Source organism: Amblyomma americanum, chromosome 4 (assembly GCF_052857255.1).
Source record: "Amblyomma americanum isolate KBUSLIRL-KWMA chromosome 4, ASM5285725v1, whole genome shotgun sequence".
Taxonomy (NCBI): Eukaryota; Metazoa; Arthropoda; class Arachnida; order Ixodida; family Ixodidae; genus Amblyomma; species Amblyomma americanum.
In genome coordinates, this window is record NC_135500.1 from 135,168,928 (window position 1) to 135,185,581 (window position 16,654).

A 16,654-nucleotide genomic window follows, 5' to 3' on the forward strand; every position below is an offset into this window, starting at 1 on the left:
GACAGTTACTGCGTCATTTCCTTATTTGCTTCATAACCAATCCAGTTTTCTTCGAAAGAAAAGGAAAGACGCATAACTCCCCCCCCCCCCTGAGACGGTGGACACCTCAGACGCGCTTTAAGCTACGTGGCGGTAGTGACAGGCGTGCGCTGCTTGCGTTGGCATTCACAATGTTGTAGCAGAAACGCGGCACTGAAGCTATACACCGTCGGTTATAGACTTCGATGATTTTGAGGAAAGGAAGGCGCATAACAGGCTCCATGGAGCAGTGGGCTCCTTATACGCGCTTTGAGGTACGTGGAGGCGCGGAAAGATGTGGGCTGCACGCATTAGCGCTGACACCGTTGTGGCAGACACGTGTCACTGCAGCAATAAGCCGCAGCGTTCATTGGGTGAGCAACCTCTTACGATCAACCATTAATTTAACCGCCACCTGGCGCGTTGCCTATCCAGTGTGCGGAACGCGCTCAACGTTAGAGGCCAAGCCGCGTCTACTTAACCGATACACCACAGCTTTCGCTCTCATAAGTAGGTTCAGCAGTAGTTGAACCGCAGCTAATTTTTTGCAATCTAAAAACATTGGCCTAAGTGCACCAAGATTAGATGCGAGACAGTTACTGCGCCTTTCATATCCTCAAAACAAATTCAACACATAATGTAAGTGCAACTTACATAACAATTTTATATCCTTATTCCAATAGTTGCGAACGCGCATGTGCGCTGGCTTCGTTCCAACCATAGAGTTTCTTTGGTTCCAACTTCCACCGCGAAAGCCATCAAATTACTCCCCGCTAGGATCAGCGGGTTTCTGAATCCCGAGTGGCAACACAATACTTCATGGAGCGAAATTAAAATAACAAAAAGGAAACAGCTGTGCTTGTTGATGTAGATGAGGCAACATCTAAACGCGTTTTTTGCTATTAGGTGAAACCACGAGTGACAGAAAGTGTAGGAGATCTAATACCGACGCTTCACAATGGCGGCCAGCAACGCTATTAGGGTTGGCAGCATCTTCAGACAGAATTTGTTCAAAGGCAAAGTGGCTATCGTCACCGGCGGTGCAACGGGACTAGGAAAAGCAATCACCGAAGAGCTTCTTTACTTAGGTACGGTGTCTCAAGTTGCAGCATTTTGACGAGCTTGGCAGTACATCTGCCATATGGTTAGCGTTCATGCATTCTGCTTATTTCAGTTCCGTGCTTTCACTTTCGCAACAAACTAAAGGTTTCCCTGATGCACCGTGCACTCGCGAAGTTTACGTCACAGTGTAGAAACGTTGAATAATTTCAGGTTGTTCAGTGACGATTGCATCCAGAAACGAAGACAACTTGAAGAGTGCTGTCAACGACTTTCAAGAAAGAATACTGCCGGAGTGCGAGAAGGACCGCGCGACTTTTATGCCATGCAATATCCGCAAGGAGGATCAGGCAAGTTGTTTCCTGTGGAATTTACTGTCGCCTCCTCCAAGGAAAGAGCGAGCGCTATGAAAAGTAATCAGGGGGTCTTAACTTATTTTAGCAGCATATAAAAAATAAAGAAAACTCGCAAAGCAGGCAGTGCTATTGTGTAATGTATGGCCCACTCAGAAAGCAGGCGACAGTAATAGCAAGAGTCGCAAGCAAGAGTTGCTTGCGTGCAGCATCAGGACTCTTGCATACAAGAGTTGAGGCTTTGGTGCGGATACAGCAATCTAACAAGCAGACACTAAAATAAAGGCACCTGTAAATTTCCTTGACTTTACCTAATTGCATCCACATGTTCCAGTCATATGATCTGAAAATGCTTGTTTGCCTTGTTCTTAACTGTTAGCCTACCTTTTAAGAAGCTGTAGTAAACTTTTATCGGTTGACAATATCCTGTACCGAATAAAGTCCTGACTCGTTGAAGTGCGTCCCTGTCTTTCACAGGTAAAGGAAGTTTTTCGTCACACACTGGATAAATATGGCCGCCTTGACTTCTTGGTTAACAATGGTGGTGGCCAGTTTTTCTCGATGGCCGACAACATTTCACTCAAGGGCTGGAATGCTGTTATTGAAACAAACCTAACTGGAACATTTCTCATGTGCAAGGAGGGTGAGTCAAAGCAACTGTTTGCATCTCACAATTCCAATTACTGTCATTTACTAGCATAGCTTCTATGGTGTCACTGCCAGTGAGGCACGCATGTGAAAGGCAAATGCAGTGCTGACCATGACGTTGTCATCTGCAAAAAACAAAAATTGCCAACATATATGAGCGAACCTGAATCTAAATTGACTACTTACATTCCTGGTGTCGGGAAAAAAACATGTAATGCTGCAATTATAAGTTGACCGAACATTCGCATGCAGATAGAGAAGTAAAACTGTTTATAGTCCCCTTTTTGCTGCTGTCTAATAAGAACTCCTTTTATTAGTACTGCTTGAATCACAGCTGACATTAGCCCTGAAAAAAATCCTGCTTCTCTGCTATGATGTGACAATTTTCACGAGCTTGCCACAAAAAGAAGTGGTACTGACATCACACATTTAGTGCTGCTTGCATTCTTATCTGATGTAGTAGACAAAAGTGCAGATGTGACACTCTGTGGTTTCAAGTTATTTATTTATTATTTATTTTATTTGTTTACAAATACTGCGGTCTCAACGAGACCAAGCAGGTGGGCATGTCGTGCAACATTTTCTCCCAATTAAGGTCAATTATAAATAAGCTCTTGCGTTTAACATTTGAAAGAGAACAAAACATGAGAAGAGAACAAAAGTGAACAAGCACGGGGAATCAGTGGGCCTGAACTTGTTGAAAATGAACCTTACTGTTCGCCTCTGAACCATTTCAAGTTTATGTTTATGCTTTAGATGAAAGGGATCCCATACTATGGCTGCATACTCTAATTTCGGCGATACGTAAGTTCTGTAGGCTAGCATTTTCAAATCAGGAGGTGCTGTTTTCAGCTTATGACGCAGAAAGCCGAGTTCTCGGGCAGCGGATGCACAAATGTTATCAATGTGTTTGGACCACGAAAGAGTGTTTGTAAACGTTACGCCTAGGTATTTGCATTAAGGAGCATAACTGCAACACATGATGAAATCACTGCTGTTTTGTCATCAAAATATTAATACAGTTCAGAATTTGACCACTGCCTATATTAGGGTAGATATAATGAATTACATGAGCAATGGTCACGCATAGTTCCCTGGTTCATAATTTTGAAGGAAATGTCATGATAAAAGAAATATAGGTGGTTGTTAAAAGATGGTAGGATTTTCACATAGTTAAACTGAGTAGATGTGCGAAAGTATGCATTTAGTCTGATTGGCTCATGGTTTTGATTTGCTGGTTCGTCGGCACATCTGGCGATGATGTTAGACTCAGGTTAAGTTCTGATCAAGGTTAAGCTGATCTAATCTGTTTGCTCTGCAGATGAAAGTTGACGAAGACGATGATGTGCAATGCACAGCGCGAGAGTGTGTTGCAGTTTAACACGGGGCGTGACCGGCTGTGGCTATAGCATAGTGCTCTCGTGCACTGGCCAGCAGAGCTGACCTGCTCGTGCCGCCGTGTGTTTGAATCCCAGTTGCGGCAATATTTATTTTGTTGTTTTATTTGTTTAGTTTTTCAAGGTCAAGATAAAAGTCAAGGCTTCAGCGATGGCCTGGCTTTTGCAGCTTTAACCGTGAAGTAGAGCTTTCGCTGTAAAAGCCCAAATCTGAGGGACTGAAGGTCTCTGTGCGTCCTTTGAAGTGCCATGAAACCTCAAAAGTGCAGATTTCTCATGCGTCTTCTTTTGCAGGAATTAGTGCGTTTGGCGCACACGCCTTGAGACACTGGTATTGGCACCATCAAACAACAAAAGGCATTAGTGTTTCTAAAAAAAGAAGAAACCTATTATTATAATATTTTTTGATTAGCATCACATTCTGCACTTCTTATCTTGCCAATCACACGTTGCTGCTTGGTTACTGTGTAATAGCTGCTGCCCCGCAGCACCATGCTTAGGACACTCAAAATAAGAGCGAAAATTCATTGCGGTAGCGATAGCCTATTTACGAACAAATATCTAGCACCAATGAAAGCAATTTACAACTTTTCACCTAGCAAGCATTAGTGTTTTTGACAGTGTTCCGTGGACTTGCGTCTGGGCTGTGAACTTTGGCACCTCTTATTGGTTGCCCCAACGTTACACTTTATTAAAGTTTTCTTGTCATTCTAAGATGACAATATACCGCCACTACTGATACCTGAGTGAGAGTAGCAGTTATGATAAAAAACCCCTCTGAAATATCAACAAAAATCTCAACTTAGTGTAACTGCAGTGAGTGACAGGTAGCCTGGCTTGGCATTTTTGTGCAGACAGACGTGCTGCTACAGCTGAACCTGCAAGTGTCGAAAATGGTTGTTGCAAATGAGAAGGTGTTTGTGTGTGTCATATCATATAGAGTGGTGGCAACTAGCTGAAGCACTGCAATGAATTTTAAAAATACTGAATGCATGAATTTGGAGGCAGAAATCTATGGGAAGTCTGCATTCCTTCGGCAGTCAACTCCTGCAGATAATGACTGCATATCTTGGCATGCAGAGAACAAATTGGAATAGGACTGGTGCTTTATGAATGTGGATTGAGATCTGATAAAAGTTATGAGCAGGATCAAATAGCATAATATGAGGGGGTGAAATTTAAATGTTGTCCAAACATGCCACATGGTTCACATATCTGCTTACGTCACTCCACCAAGGTTAGCAAGATGAACGAGAATTGCATGCAATGGTAAAATGTACTAACGGCATCAAATTAAATGTGAACAAGACAGTTACAACACGAAGAACAAGATGAGAAGACCTTAGTTGAGGGAAACTGAATACTAACCTACTTAATATTTGCCTCTGCACTGTGAAGTCCATTAGGTAGAAGTGCTGATTGACCTATCCTATATTCTCTCTCCAGCAGTTATTTTTTTCCTGTTACAGTTATGCTGTTTGCACTTGTGCATTGCTTGAACAAGCAAATGCGTATTTCTGTGGTTATATTCCGTGCATCTATATTGGGACACAAGTCAAGAACCTATTGGCAAATGCCCTTCAAGAAAGGCCCTTTAACCAGTTACATTGACAGATTCTCATGACGTTGCGGTTAATCCCATTTCACGGAGGTACTTGCCAGTCACCTGCGATTTCATGCTAGGGAATGAACCGCGACATCATGAAAACCGGTCGATGCCATTGGCTTGGGGGCCTGCATTGAGGGGCATTCACCTCTGCATTCTTGAGTTGCATCTGACTATAAGTGCCTTACCCTCTTTTTGCACCCCCCAAAAGAAGTGTCTGAGCACAGAATGGCAGCGCTGGCGTTGAGGCACCTTAGTTGCAGTGGCAGTTTAATGCCACTTGGTGTTATGGAGAGAAATGTTTCAGCAAGCAGTTTCATGTTATTTAGTGTTACGTGAAGTAACCTAGCCACATTAAATTTCACGCAATCACTGTCTGGTCACACGGCTGCACTGCTTGGTTGTGCTACCATCTAATTCAAGAAATTTCAAGTCCATTGGCTACTGGTTCAATTCCACCTCTTGGCACCTTCTTTAGCACATCATTGAAAGCCCCAGGGATGATAGATTTCAATTTGAAAAGTTTCTCTGCTGATGTTTATTTCTTTTTAATCAAGTTTTCTGCTTGGAAGTTTTCAGAACACAGCTTCTAATCACTTCCTGCTTGAATACATAGTCAGGGTGCTGTGCTTGCAAGGAAAAACCCAGCTGTGAGGCCTGGGTGCAAAGATTAGAATGTAGAATGGCTTGTTCCTATGCTTTTCAGCCTATCAACAGTGGATGGAGAAGCATGGAGGAAGCATTGTTAACATCATTATGGAAAACATACGTGGATATCCAATGGCAGCGTAAGCAGTTCCTTTAAACATGTGGCCACATATATGCGTATGTATAGCTTGAGCATTGTGTTAGTTGTGCTTATGCGTGCAATTTTCACAGCCACTCGGGAGCAGCCAGGGCTGGTGTGGAAAACCTCACCCGCTCGTTGTCGATCGAATGGGCAGCAAATGGAATCAGAATCAATGCTATCATGCCGGTGAGAACATGAATCTGTGATGACTAATTTTTATTTCACAGGTTGGGTAAGAGTGAACTTTGCGAAAGATAGGGTCTTTGTGAATACTGAGTTGTGCTTCTAATGCAGTCGAGCTCAATGCTTTCCCTGTGTTGAAGGTAGCTTGGTTCTGTGCCTTGGAGTGAGATAGAAAAAAGAAATATCTCACCTGTTCGTGTCTGTTCAAAGAGAAGGAAAGGAACCATGTTTATAGCAGTTAATAGTAATGGCTGGAAGGTAACAGAAAAAGGAAAATTTCATTGCAGCGATTACGATGTTGCTGAAAAAAAAGGCAAACCTCCATATTTGTCTCCCAATGTCAATTTCTTGTGAAGTGCTGCATACAATGTTTTGGTTTCCGATGACTAGGTAACTTATGCAGTGAACATGAACCATGTGAAATAATTACCCGACCCAAATTTGTCCCTTCAGGCCTCGCAAAATAATTCTTAATATTTCGATCGCAAGGATGTTTCATTATTTTTAATTTCAAACCTCAAAATTGTGCGCTTATTACGTTCATGTTCGGAGCTCTATGCAACATGGTAAATTAGGTCTTCAGGTGTATGCTTTGCTAATGTGCACTGTGTTTAATTGTTTGTGGCTGCTTTGCGGATAAACAACTCTGTTGACGGTAAGCAGCATCATGGAAAGGGCACTAAGTGAAGGTAAGTGGCACTGGAATGTAGATAGTGCTACTTCTAATGCCATTATATGTAGCTGTGAAAGGCACCTCATGCAATAGATTTCTCCAGTGACATCTCTCTGATGTTTGCCAGGATTCAACTTTTGGTGCAGTTTCTGAAACCCTCAGGTGCCCCAAGTTCAGTGCTAGGTCAGCAATATGGTGCCATACATGTATAACAGCAGTCTTTTTACATTTCTTTTTGTGACAGGGTACCATCTATTCCGAGACTGCTGCAAAGAACTATGCAACTGACTTATTTACATTAGTAAGGCCACGACTTCCTGCCAAAAGACATGGCATCCCTCAAGAGGTCTGTAGTGCAGTTTCAGATTACTTTTATTAGTGGCCGTAATGCATTCCCTTTTTGCATGCCAGCTACAAAGCCTCTGGTGAACCCTGCTACAAAATGCTTGTGGCCATGGCAGGCTTCAGAGGAGGCTTTTATTCTGTTGCTGGCAGAGAGAAACGCTTTGTAGAAACTCGGACATGTTTTGTAGCAGGAGCTAGAAATTGAGAAACAAGGCGAAAGCACAAAGTTGTATTCAATATAAACATGCTTCTTAACAAGAAGCTTCCGTTGTGTACATTCTGTCTCACAGCCCAGAAAACGACTAGGCTTAATGGGAGAGGACCACAGGCAATTGAGAATTCTGGATAGACATCCAAATGCTTGTCCAGGATTGTGCTGCCTCACATAATCAATACGTACTAACTTGCACACGTCTTCAATAATGAATGCATCCATTTTTTGCTTTTGCTGCCAACAGTAGAGCAAATTTTCTGTTTGAACACAGAGTTTCGCATTTGTATTATTGTTCCCTCCTATGCAATGCCCACGATTGCCCCTCAGGTAAACATGTAAATATATAGCGCACTTGACAATCCTTTGCATCTCTTTTGCTTTCATGGCTTATCCCAGAGATGAATGAAAACAAGTACAGCTTTTGCAACAAATGTGCAGGCCACTGATTTTGCTTCTGGGTTGTGCACTGTAGCTAATTTTCTGTTTCCAGTGCTCCAAATCCCTTGAGGGGGTGAGGGGAACTTGTCCTTAGCACACCAGCGGTCCTGCATGCCAAGGAGCCTCATTGTATGGGCCTAGGAGCAAAGCCAGTTGGCCTGTATATTTTTTACAATGGCTGTAAGTTGCCTACGAATGCAGGTGCAATTCGGTTCTTAGCACCCTGTTGCTGTAGAATCTGAAACTTAAGAAGGGAGAAAAAAAAAATGTGTGTGTGTGTGTATGTGGTGGTGAAGTTGGTGTTCAAATTTGTGCTATATGATATTTCAACACTTTCTTTGCATTCTGGCAGGTGTCATCAGCAGTGTGCTTCCTGCTGTCTCCAGGTGCCTCTTACATTTCTGGAGCTACGCTAGTTGTTGATGGTGCCGGCCAGTTCTACCCATCTCTCACACTTGAAATTCCAGGTCAGCAGCCTTTTCAGGTGCTTTCTCGTGCAGGCATTTAACTTGAATTTCGTTTTTGTAATTGCTGCACTATAGTGGCTACTCAGAAAAGACTTACACCTGAGTGCAACAGACAGCTTATTTTTTCATCACAACAGCACTCAGATTCACCATACTTTAACTGGGGATATTGACTGGCCATTAGGTTGCAGTGGTGTGAAGCCAGGATTTTCCTTTTTTGAATCCTTATGCCTCACACAAGTATGAAGGTCATTGGTTGAGTACACAAGAAGAGGGACAACTGAGTGTAAAGTGTAAATACTCGTACGTCTCTTCAAGAGACAGACTGTCTTGTACTATTTGTGTTTTGTGCCTCTACGAAGATAAATGCCATCAAACTCGCACGCCCTAGCAAACACAATTTTTTTTTGATAATGGTACCAAAATTGTTGTTTAGCACTCGTGCTGCCATTTGTCGGAAAACCACTCGACTGAATAATTGTTCTCAGTAAAAATTGAATCTCTGGCTTTTTTGGCTACATTGATGTTTGTTCGGCACTGATGCAGGCATTTATGGCCGAGATGATTGAATTAAAAAAAAATTTCCCGCCCTTTGACTGAAACTCGTAACATTCATTTCGAAAAGGACTAGTTGCCATCATTTTGAAGAGAATGGCAGTATAGCGTAGCCTCTGGAATCCGCATCCAAAAATCGGTGTCAACGCATGCAGTTTGCGAAATCGGGTGGTGGTGATGAAACCCGTACTTCATTTTCTGGCCTTTACTAGCTTGTAGAAGCTCCGTTTTTGGTGAAAAGTAGTCTCGGTGCAATTAGAATGCGGTAACTTATGGACACTTCAATTTGTCCTCCATGTCCCTTTAAAAGCAGCCACAAACATCATACAGACAAAAGCATATTCTCGACTTTTCGTTGTGCCTATAGAGCTGGCATTTACTTTGGTTATTGAAGTTCACTGCAAGCCATAATTAACACCAATAAGTCGTTCCTATGAAAGGCACTGATGTAACAGCGAAAACGGTCCCCTGCTTGAATTAGTGCTACACACATGATGAATAATGTTGAAATACAGACTGCATGCAGAAATTAGAGAATGCAGTTGATTACAGTACTCCTGCCAGAAAAGAAGTATATGTTATGTGACACACTCTGTTGATGTGGTCTTGTTTTTATTATACATGGTTTCTCTGCATTGTCCAAGTCATATGAAACAACGTAATACAGGAATATGACAGTTTTGAAGAAGCAACGAAAAGCTTGAAGCACATAGTTTATTTTCATCAACATACTAAAACGGTATCAGGAAAACAATATTATGAAATGAATGCCTCTCTCTTCTCTACTGCAGAGCATGACCGATGGCCCAAGCATGACAGCTGTATCGACAGCGACACCAAGGCATCATCAAAGCTCTAGCATTTTGTCCAATGTCACTTGAGTTCGAGGTTGCCACTGCCAGCCTTCAGTGCAGACATTCCTCTTAATTTCAAGCCAAACTGACAAGACTGCAGGAATGAAGATGGAGACTAGACCTTGAGGTGCTTCTTGATGCACTCAACAATGTCCGCCTTCTTAGATGGACAGCGGAGGCCCTCCTGCTTGCAAAAGTCTCTCAGCACATTGACGGTCAGGCTGGCCAACTGTGAAAGAAGAGAGCCAGACATGTAACCCTTGAGACTGCAGTGTGAGGGAGCAGGAGCATTATTTTCTTGGACTACCGAACAAGTCTTGGGATTTTTATTGATTGCTATTTTTTTTTCTACTTATCTGTCTAGGTTTGAGGATCTTGTTGAATAGCAGACCCACAATTTTTATTGATTCTTATATTTTTCTACTTAAGTCTTGGTAAACAGATCTTAACACCACACCCAACCTGACACTACATCAAACTGAGCAGCATATGCATAAAAGGTGGTGGTACATGCGGTGTGCTTACAATGTGGTGCTTGGAAACAATGGTAGTCAGCTGCGCGCAGGCCGCTGGTCTCAAGACCACAACATGAGTGTTTTTGTTTGCTGTGAAATGCACACATGCTTTAGTTTGAATTATTCCCTCATACAGATACAGTAGAATCCCAATGATACAAATCTCACGGAGTCGCAAAAAATATTCGTATCACCTAAAAGTGAGCAAAACCCTTGTGCTGAAATATGGGAAATGCATTCACTCAGATCTGTTTATGGCTGGCAGGATTGATCTATCACCGCAGCACGCCATCGCTCTGTGCTTGTGGTGTGTACTGCATGACTGACGATCGCAGTGCCAGCGATGTAAGGGCAGTGCTGAGTGCCCAACCCACCATGGTGGTTCAGTAGCTTTGGCATTTGGCTGCTGGTCCCACACTCGCGGATTCGGCCCCGGTTGCAGCGGCCATATTTCGATGCGGGTGTAACACAAAAACATCACTATCGCGTCACTCCAGGTTTAACCAGAGTTAAACCCACTGCCAATTTTTTTTTATTACTTATGCACTCTGTGAACCCTGATCCATAACCAGTGACAAAAAAAGAAAAAACGCTGCAAGCCAATTACATTACCTTGCCACGCTTTGCCTCTTCGCGGATATCCACAGTACTGCCTTGGTTTTCCGATCGGCCCTTTTTGGCTGGGCTTCCATCTCCAGAAGCTTGCTGTGAAGAAGAATAGCCAGAACATTAATTTAAACATGTTCACTCGTCATGGGTCACCGGTAGGCCACACTCGTACGGAAGCTGCATGGCCAAGAATACCGAGTCATGCAGTGCAGCCATGGGATAGCTCTCACTGCATCGCTGGGTCACCTTGCGTATGCAAGCGGCAGCCACTAATACTGAGCCATGCAGTGAGGTCTTGGGGTAGCTCAGTAAGATTCAAACAGCCTGTGAAAACCACACATGCAAGGTCGCTATTCGCTTCTGGCAGCTCAGAGAACCTAGTTTTCCCAGTGGCCCATGACGCACAGGGATTAGGGCTCCAAAAATCAGTGCTGCAGGAATGTGGAAAAGTCGGGCTCATCAAGCAGCACATTTGTTTACAAATGACTATTTCTGCAGTGCAGAATGGAATACATTTCACCAACTCATTTTGGGTAACTGAACTACTGCTTAAACACATGTAAGAGCCGCACTTTTTTTCCCAGATTTGAGGGCCAATTTTCAGGGTGCGGCCCATTCACGCGATGTGCGAAAAACGGGCCAATCGGGGAATATGCGGCATTTATTCTACGTTCAGTCGTCACTCGCGAAGTCTTCCAAGTTGGAGCTGGTACTATGCTCTGGTGCATGCTCATCCCACAATAAGTCGCACACCATGTCCGCTGTCAACGCGTAGCCATTGTTCTGCACTTCCATCATACAGCAGAGTAGCTCTGCTTCCAATTCAGGAAACTTTCACGGCTTGCCTCGGAAAGGGCGCTTTTTGCAGCTTGTGTTCCTCAATACATCATTTTGGTTGCACCTTCATTGGATGCACTTCTCGGCCATGTCAAATTTCCTGGCAGCCGCACGCTTGCTGTGTTCGAGAGCAAACTCCTAGCCGTTTAGCTATTAAGGTGCTTGCCCATCGTGCTAAAATTGCGACGCTTGGCAGCAGCAAACGAAAGCCACAACTACGGTGAACTAACACACTACCACATCTCCTGTGTCTTGGACAGCCACTAAAAGATATTGATGATATGGACAGCGGGAGCTCGCGGCAAAGGGAAAAGTTGATGATGATGAGCCGCTGCCTCGAGCGCCATCCGTGGTCGGCACCTGGAAGCTCCTGTGCGCGTGCGCAGCTTCCACAATCAAGCGCACCATTGCTAATAGCAGGAGCTGATCGCGGAGGCCATGGTGCATGCATTTTGAAGGTTATTCTCGCGTGTGTCGTGGAAAGTTTGGGTGCGGCCCTTACACAGATTTAAAAAAAAAATATTTCCTTGCGGGAAAACGGTGCAACCCGTACACGAGTGTGGCACTCACATCTGTTTATACAATATATCTTTCCATTTTTGCAATAAAGAAAAGATGTGATGCTTCAAAATAGCACTCCCATTTTGCATGTTCCATGCCACTGCAGCTCACTGCACAGCATCACAAAGGCACTTCTGAAAACCATGCTTCATATCCAGCATCCTTTGTCGACATTTCCTTCACTTCTGAAGTCTTCTATTTTGTTTGCAATGACTCGCAGAGGTTGTCCCAAAATCTACTCCATGACATTGACAGGAACGTACTGAAGGAAAAACTGGAACAGGCCTGCCCCATTGCCCTTTTAAACTTCAGCGCTGCATGACTGACATTAACATGCGAAAAGTTTTTTCCCCACGTCTAGAAACTTATGGACTTGCAAAATCTGTTTCCTAGTCTTGCAATTCTCCAGGGGAAAGGAAAGAGAAGAAGAGAAAAGTTGTTATATTACCCAGCTTACCCCTTGCCCTGAATTTCTATTACTGCTCGAGGCAGCTAGCAATGCGTAAGCTCGACATGATCACATGTATGACTTGTTGCAAGAAGGGACCACTCTGCAGCTTATTTGAGCAGAATGCTAGGCACTAACCGCCCTTTTCCTGGATCCTGTGCTGGTGGTGGTCGAGTTGCAGCCGTCGGGAAATGCAGCCTCTAAGAAGGCTTCCATCTCTTCTCCTGCCTTGGTCTTCATCTTCTCATGGTTGGGACCTTGAAGAATAGCACACGCTAATGTAGGCTGACAGCTAGCAATTGCAAAACAGCGATTTTAGTATGCAAACTACTTAACAATAACACGTGCATTTAATTCACTCTTGTTAGTTATGCCTGGATATGAAATGACACAAGGTCACGGCATGAATCTTAATTTCCTGAATTTACATAGCATCTAAAATTATTTTGTGGGAACAAAAACTTTTCATGCTCATTAAAAAGCACCTGCCCTCTAACACATGCACCTCAATACTGTAAATACAGCAGAAAATCGTGAGCAATAGAAATACCCCATAGAGTTACACTGTTTTTCTTCCGGTCAATACATTCCTTGACCACACGAGCACCCGGCAACTATGTTCCAAGCTAAAATGCAGTGGGTATCACTCGTTGCAGTGGCTTCTCTGCAGCGCTTAGATGCAAAGGGGTGAAGCACCCCCCCCCCCCCCCAAAAAAAAAAATGGCAAAAGTGTGCTAACATACTAGAAGGCCGTTCCATCAGGGATGTGACATCCATGAGAAACACTCACAGTGCCTAAAGGCAAGACTGCTAAGCAGCCGAAAACTACGAGCTCTTCTGCAATTGCAGGAGGAGGCCATGCAATCTAGCCTCACTCACGAGGACCTATGCATTACGGACTTCAGCTGGACAGAAAATGAAAGGTAGACTGAAACTATATCTGCGCTCGGCTTGCATTCTTGTTTACATGGCACCACACAAACTAAAGAAAAACAAAGAGCCCAGAATTAGCAGTAAAGAAGGCATAAGTGCATGCTGTAGAGCACTGCTTCTCTGCAAAACCACTTCTGAGCCAACCACAAGATTAATGCCTATGCAGCTGCAAGACCACTCACGAGTGTAGTCCGGGGGGCGCTCGACATCATCTCGGTCTAGGGCCAGAGCCTCCAAGCAACTCCAGAAGCTCTGTAGTTCTGATAGAAGCAAGAGTTCATGTCAGATTTCAGGGTAAAAAGAAGAACAAATGGAAGAACATCCTTCAGCAAGCATCTATCATATGTATGCAGTGTGGAAGTGGGCACATGGAATGCAGCATGTGCATATGTACAAATCAATCAATTGAAAAAGGCACATTACACAATTTATATTTACACGATTGTAAGTCGACCCCCCCAAATCACATTTCCGAAAAATTAAAAAAAAACTATTGAGGTTGTTTAAGTTTGGCCTTGAATAGTTGAACGCGACAGCATTATCAAGCGGCCGCCGTTTATCGCCAGCCGCTATCGGCTGCCGCGCGTGGCGTGCCCGTGGGCACATTCCAAAACGAAAATGTATTAGTCACTGGACTACTTGTCCACACTAGCGCCATCGTCCTCACTTGCATTGCCGTCGTCGTGATCGCTGCTGCGGTCCCACAGCAAGTCGTTCTAACGTCGTTGTCCACCGAAACCCCGCACTTCGCAAACAGCCACATCACGACATCGCGTGGAACAGCTGAAAATTTTCCTCGCTGCAGGTGCCACACTTGTATCACACGTTGCGAACGTCGAAATTGCGGCCCAGTACGTGGCTGTTCGTTTCTTCGGCGTAAGAAATGGCAGCCATCTTGAATGTAGCTGTCAACGAGCACCGGTCGCTTGCCAGACTTGGAGGACAAATGATGACTGACGAAGAACTACATTAAAAACTTGTGAAATGCGGCCGGCAGTAGTCAAATGCGTAAGGGCCAAAGAGAAACTATGCGCGAATGACGTCGGCTCTTCCGTCGGCTACCGACACTCCCCGGCACCGCTGCCGTTCCGAGTGGGGGTGCCGCCTCGATTGGAACAGCGGCCCTTCCATAAACTATCAACGCTCATTTGAGCGAAGAGCTCGAATTTGAAAGTAAAAAGAAAGCTTGCTGGACGCTTGAGCTTCCTGTAGAACGCGATTGCGTTATCCAACCGCAGTCAGCAGCCAAGTGTAGGGTGCCAGTTTGCTGCTTATCAATAGCCGCCATCGGCCGCCGCCCGCGCACACGGGGAGGGTATGCCAGTTCTGCGCGTTGACATAGCAGCTGCTCAAGGCCAGCACCAAGAGCGATGCGACGTAGCCGCGCAGCAAAAATGTAACCACGCTGTAGCATGCCCGATATCTCGTTAGTCTCGCCTTTACTTATAGTCCAATGTTCTTGTTTCAATTGTAAGTCGACCCCCCCACTTCGGATTTTCAAATAAAAAAAAAATAGGTCGACTTACAATCATGTAAATACGGTAGGCACAAATTATAGCAAATGGTAGTGTGATGCCCGAAATTTATTTACAATAACGGCAAGAACTGCATGTGCAAATGAAGCCTTGGTGCAAAGAAAAATTCAAGGAACTGCCATTCTCTGGTGTGATCTCATTAGCACACCAAGCCTTCGTTTATCTACTAATGCCACAAGACTTCACCACTGTTCACAGATTATGAGGTTATGACAAGAGCGCTAAAGCTGACATGTTTCCAACTGTCACTGCAAATGGACATTAGTCAGCTCCAGCACTGTTCCTGCATAGAAACAGTGGAGCGCTACGACAGAAATGTCACACAACATCAGCATCTGCAGAAGCATGCCATGTCATCAGCAAGCTATGATCAAAAAAGTGTTGCATGGATGACGATAAAAATGAAAGATAACGAAATGTAGAGAATCATCTCAAAATACCAGCCTAGCACTTGAGAGTACAGTTCAAAATACACATGTGGATGATATGCTTATGAGGAAAGGTCAGTGGTGCACAACAAGCAAATGAACAATGAATCAACCGAAAGCAAAGTTAACAGTTGCAAGAACATCCATGTTTAAAGCACCAATTAAAGGCCAGCAGTACAGCAACCATCGCTATGTAGTAGACACTCTCAGGAGAGGAGAATATTCTGCATTTAACCGAAGCTCTCAGCTGCAATAACTTTGAATGCACTCGCACGCGTGTTGGCATATACCTGGATTCTCAAACTTGTCTGGATGATAAGTGAAACGCAGCTTTTCCACCATCTCCCTGGCCAAGGCAACCAGTGCTGGAGCGGCTTTGGCCTTGCCTTCGTCGAGCGCTTGCAGCCGGCGCCGGTCATCACTGAAAGGCAACTGCACCACATGGAAGCCTGGTGGGACCATCTGCAGACCGTGGGTGTCACGCTCCTCCTCCTGTGCGAAAAAGGCATGACACAATAAGGCACTCTCAAAAGCAGACACCTAAATTACGTTACATTTGTCGCTTTACAATGCTTTTACCTGCAACAGCGGATTTGAATTCTGATGTAGAATGTCTAGGCATGTGTGAATAGTAAATAAGAGGTAATAAAAGCAAGAGGAAATTGAGTAGAACTCAATAGCTTATGCCAAAAGACAGGGTTTGGAGGATTCACCAAAACACAAAACAATTGAAATAAAAAATGAAACAAAATAACAACATACTGTAGCTTTAAAACTTGCATTAGGCAATGCTCAATCAGCAGTCAAAGTGAGGCATCATAGCCTCAAGTTCTTATAACATGATTCTTTACATGCTGCTGATTTTAAATATAAAGTTGTTAGATTTTTTGCATGCTGAAATTTCGGGAACAATTCATACTCCTGACTTGTGGTGCCCTGACTTGTGCAGCACCGCAAGTCATGCATTCTGCAGAGTTCAGTGCACAGTGGCTGAAATTACGGACACTTCACACCGCAATTTCTCCAACCTCATTTGCGTGGCATACAGTCAAATGATCGCAATGTGCACGCGTGATGGTGAGTTCATACCACAGCTGGAGCAGGCTATGGCCTGATCCATCCATTATGCAAAAGTCAAAAGATGTCAGCGAAGGCACCACGCATGCGCCGGAAGTGGAACACAGCATG

The 16,654-nt window shown here is 44.1% G+C and overlaps 2 protein-coding genes across 2 annotated transcripts in view; one reads left to right on the top strand and one right to left on the bottom strand.

Annotated features, from left to right (window-relative positions):
* Positions 1-827: 827 nt before the first annotated feature.
* LOC144128376 (peroxisomal trans-2-enoyl-CoA reductase-like) lies at positions 828-12,197 on the top strand. The gene is made up of 8 exons (XM_077661739.1): positions 828-1,106; positions 1,291-1,427; positions 1,908-2,073; positions 5,788-5,869; positions 5,961-6,057; positions 6,972-7,073; positions 8,077-8,191; positions 9,538-12,197. Exons 1-8 carry the CDS (start codon positions 977-979, stop codon positions 9,603-9,605), a joined length of 897 nt encoding a protein of 298 aa, XP_077517865.1. The 5' UTR covers positions 828-976; the 3' UTR covers positions 9,606-12,197.
* Positions 9,447-16,654, bottom strand: part of Irbp (Inverted repeat-binding protein) — a 32,798-nt gene continuing 25,590 nt past the window's right edge. The window contains exons 12-16 of the mRNA XM_077661738.1: positions 15,757-15,958; positions 13,686-13,763; positions 12,709-12,827; positions 10,728-10,820; positions 9,447-9,829 (exon numbers count right to left, since the gene is read on the bottom strand). Of these exons, the coding sequence (XP_077517864.1) occupies positions 9,716-9,829; positions 10,728-10,820; positions 12,709-12,827; positions 13,686-13,763; positions 15,757-15,958 (606 nt within the window). The 3' untranslated portion in view covers positions 9,447-9,715. The remainder of the gene's footprint in view (positions 9,830-10,727; positions 10,821-12,708; positions 12,828-13,685; positions 13,764-15,756; positions 15,959-16,654) is intronic.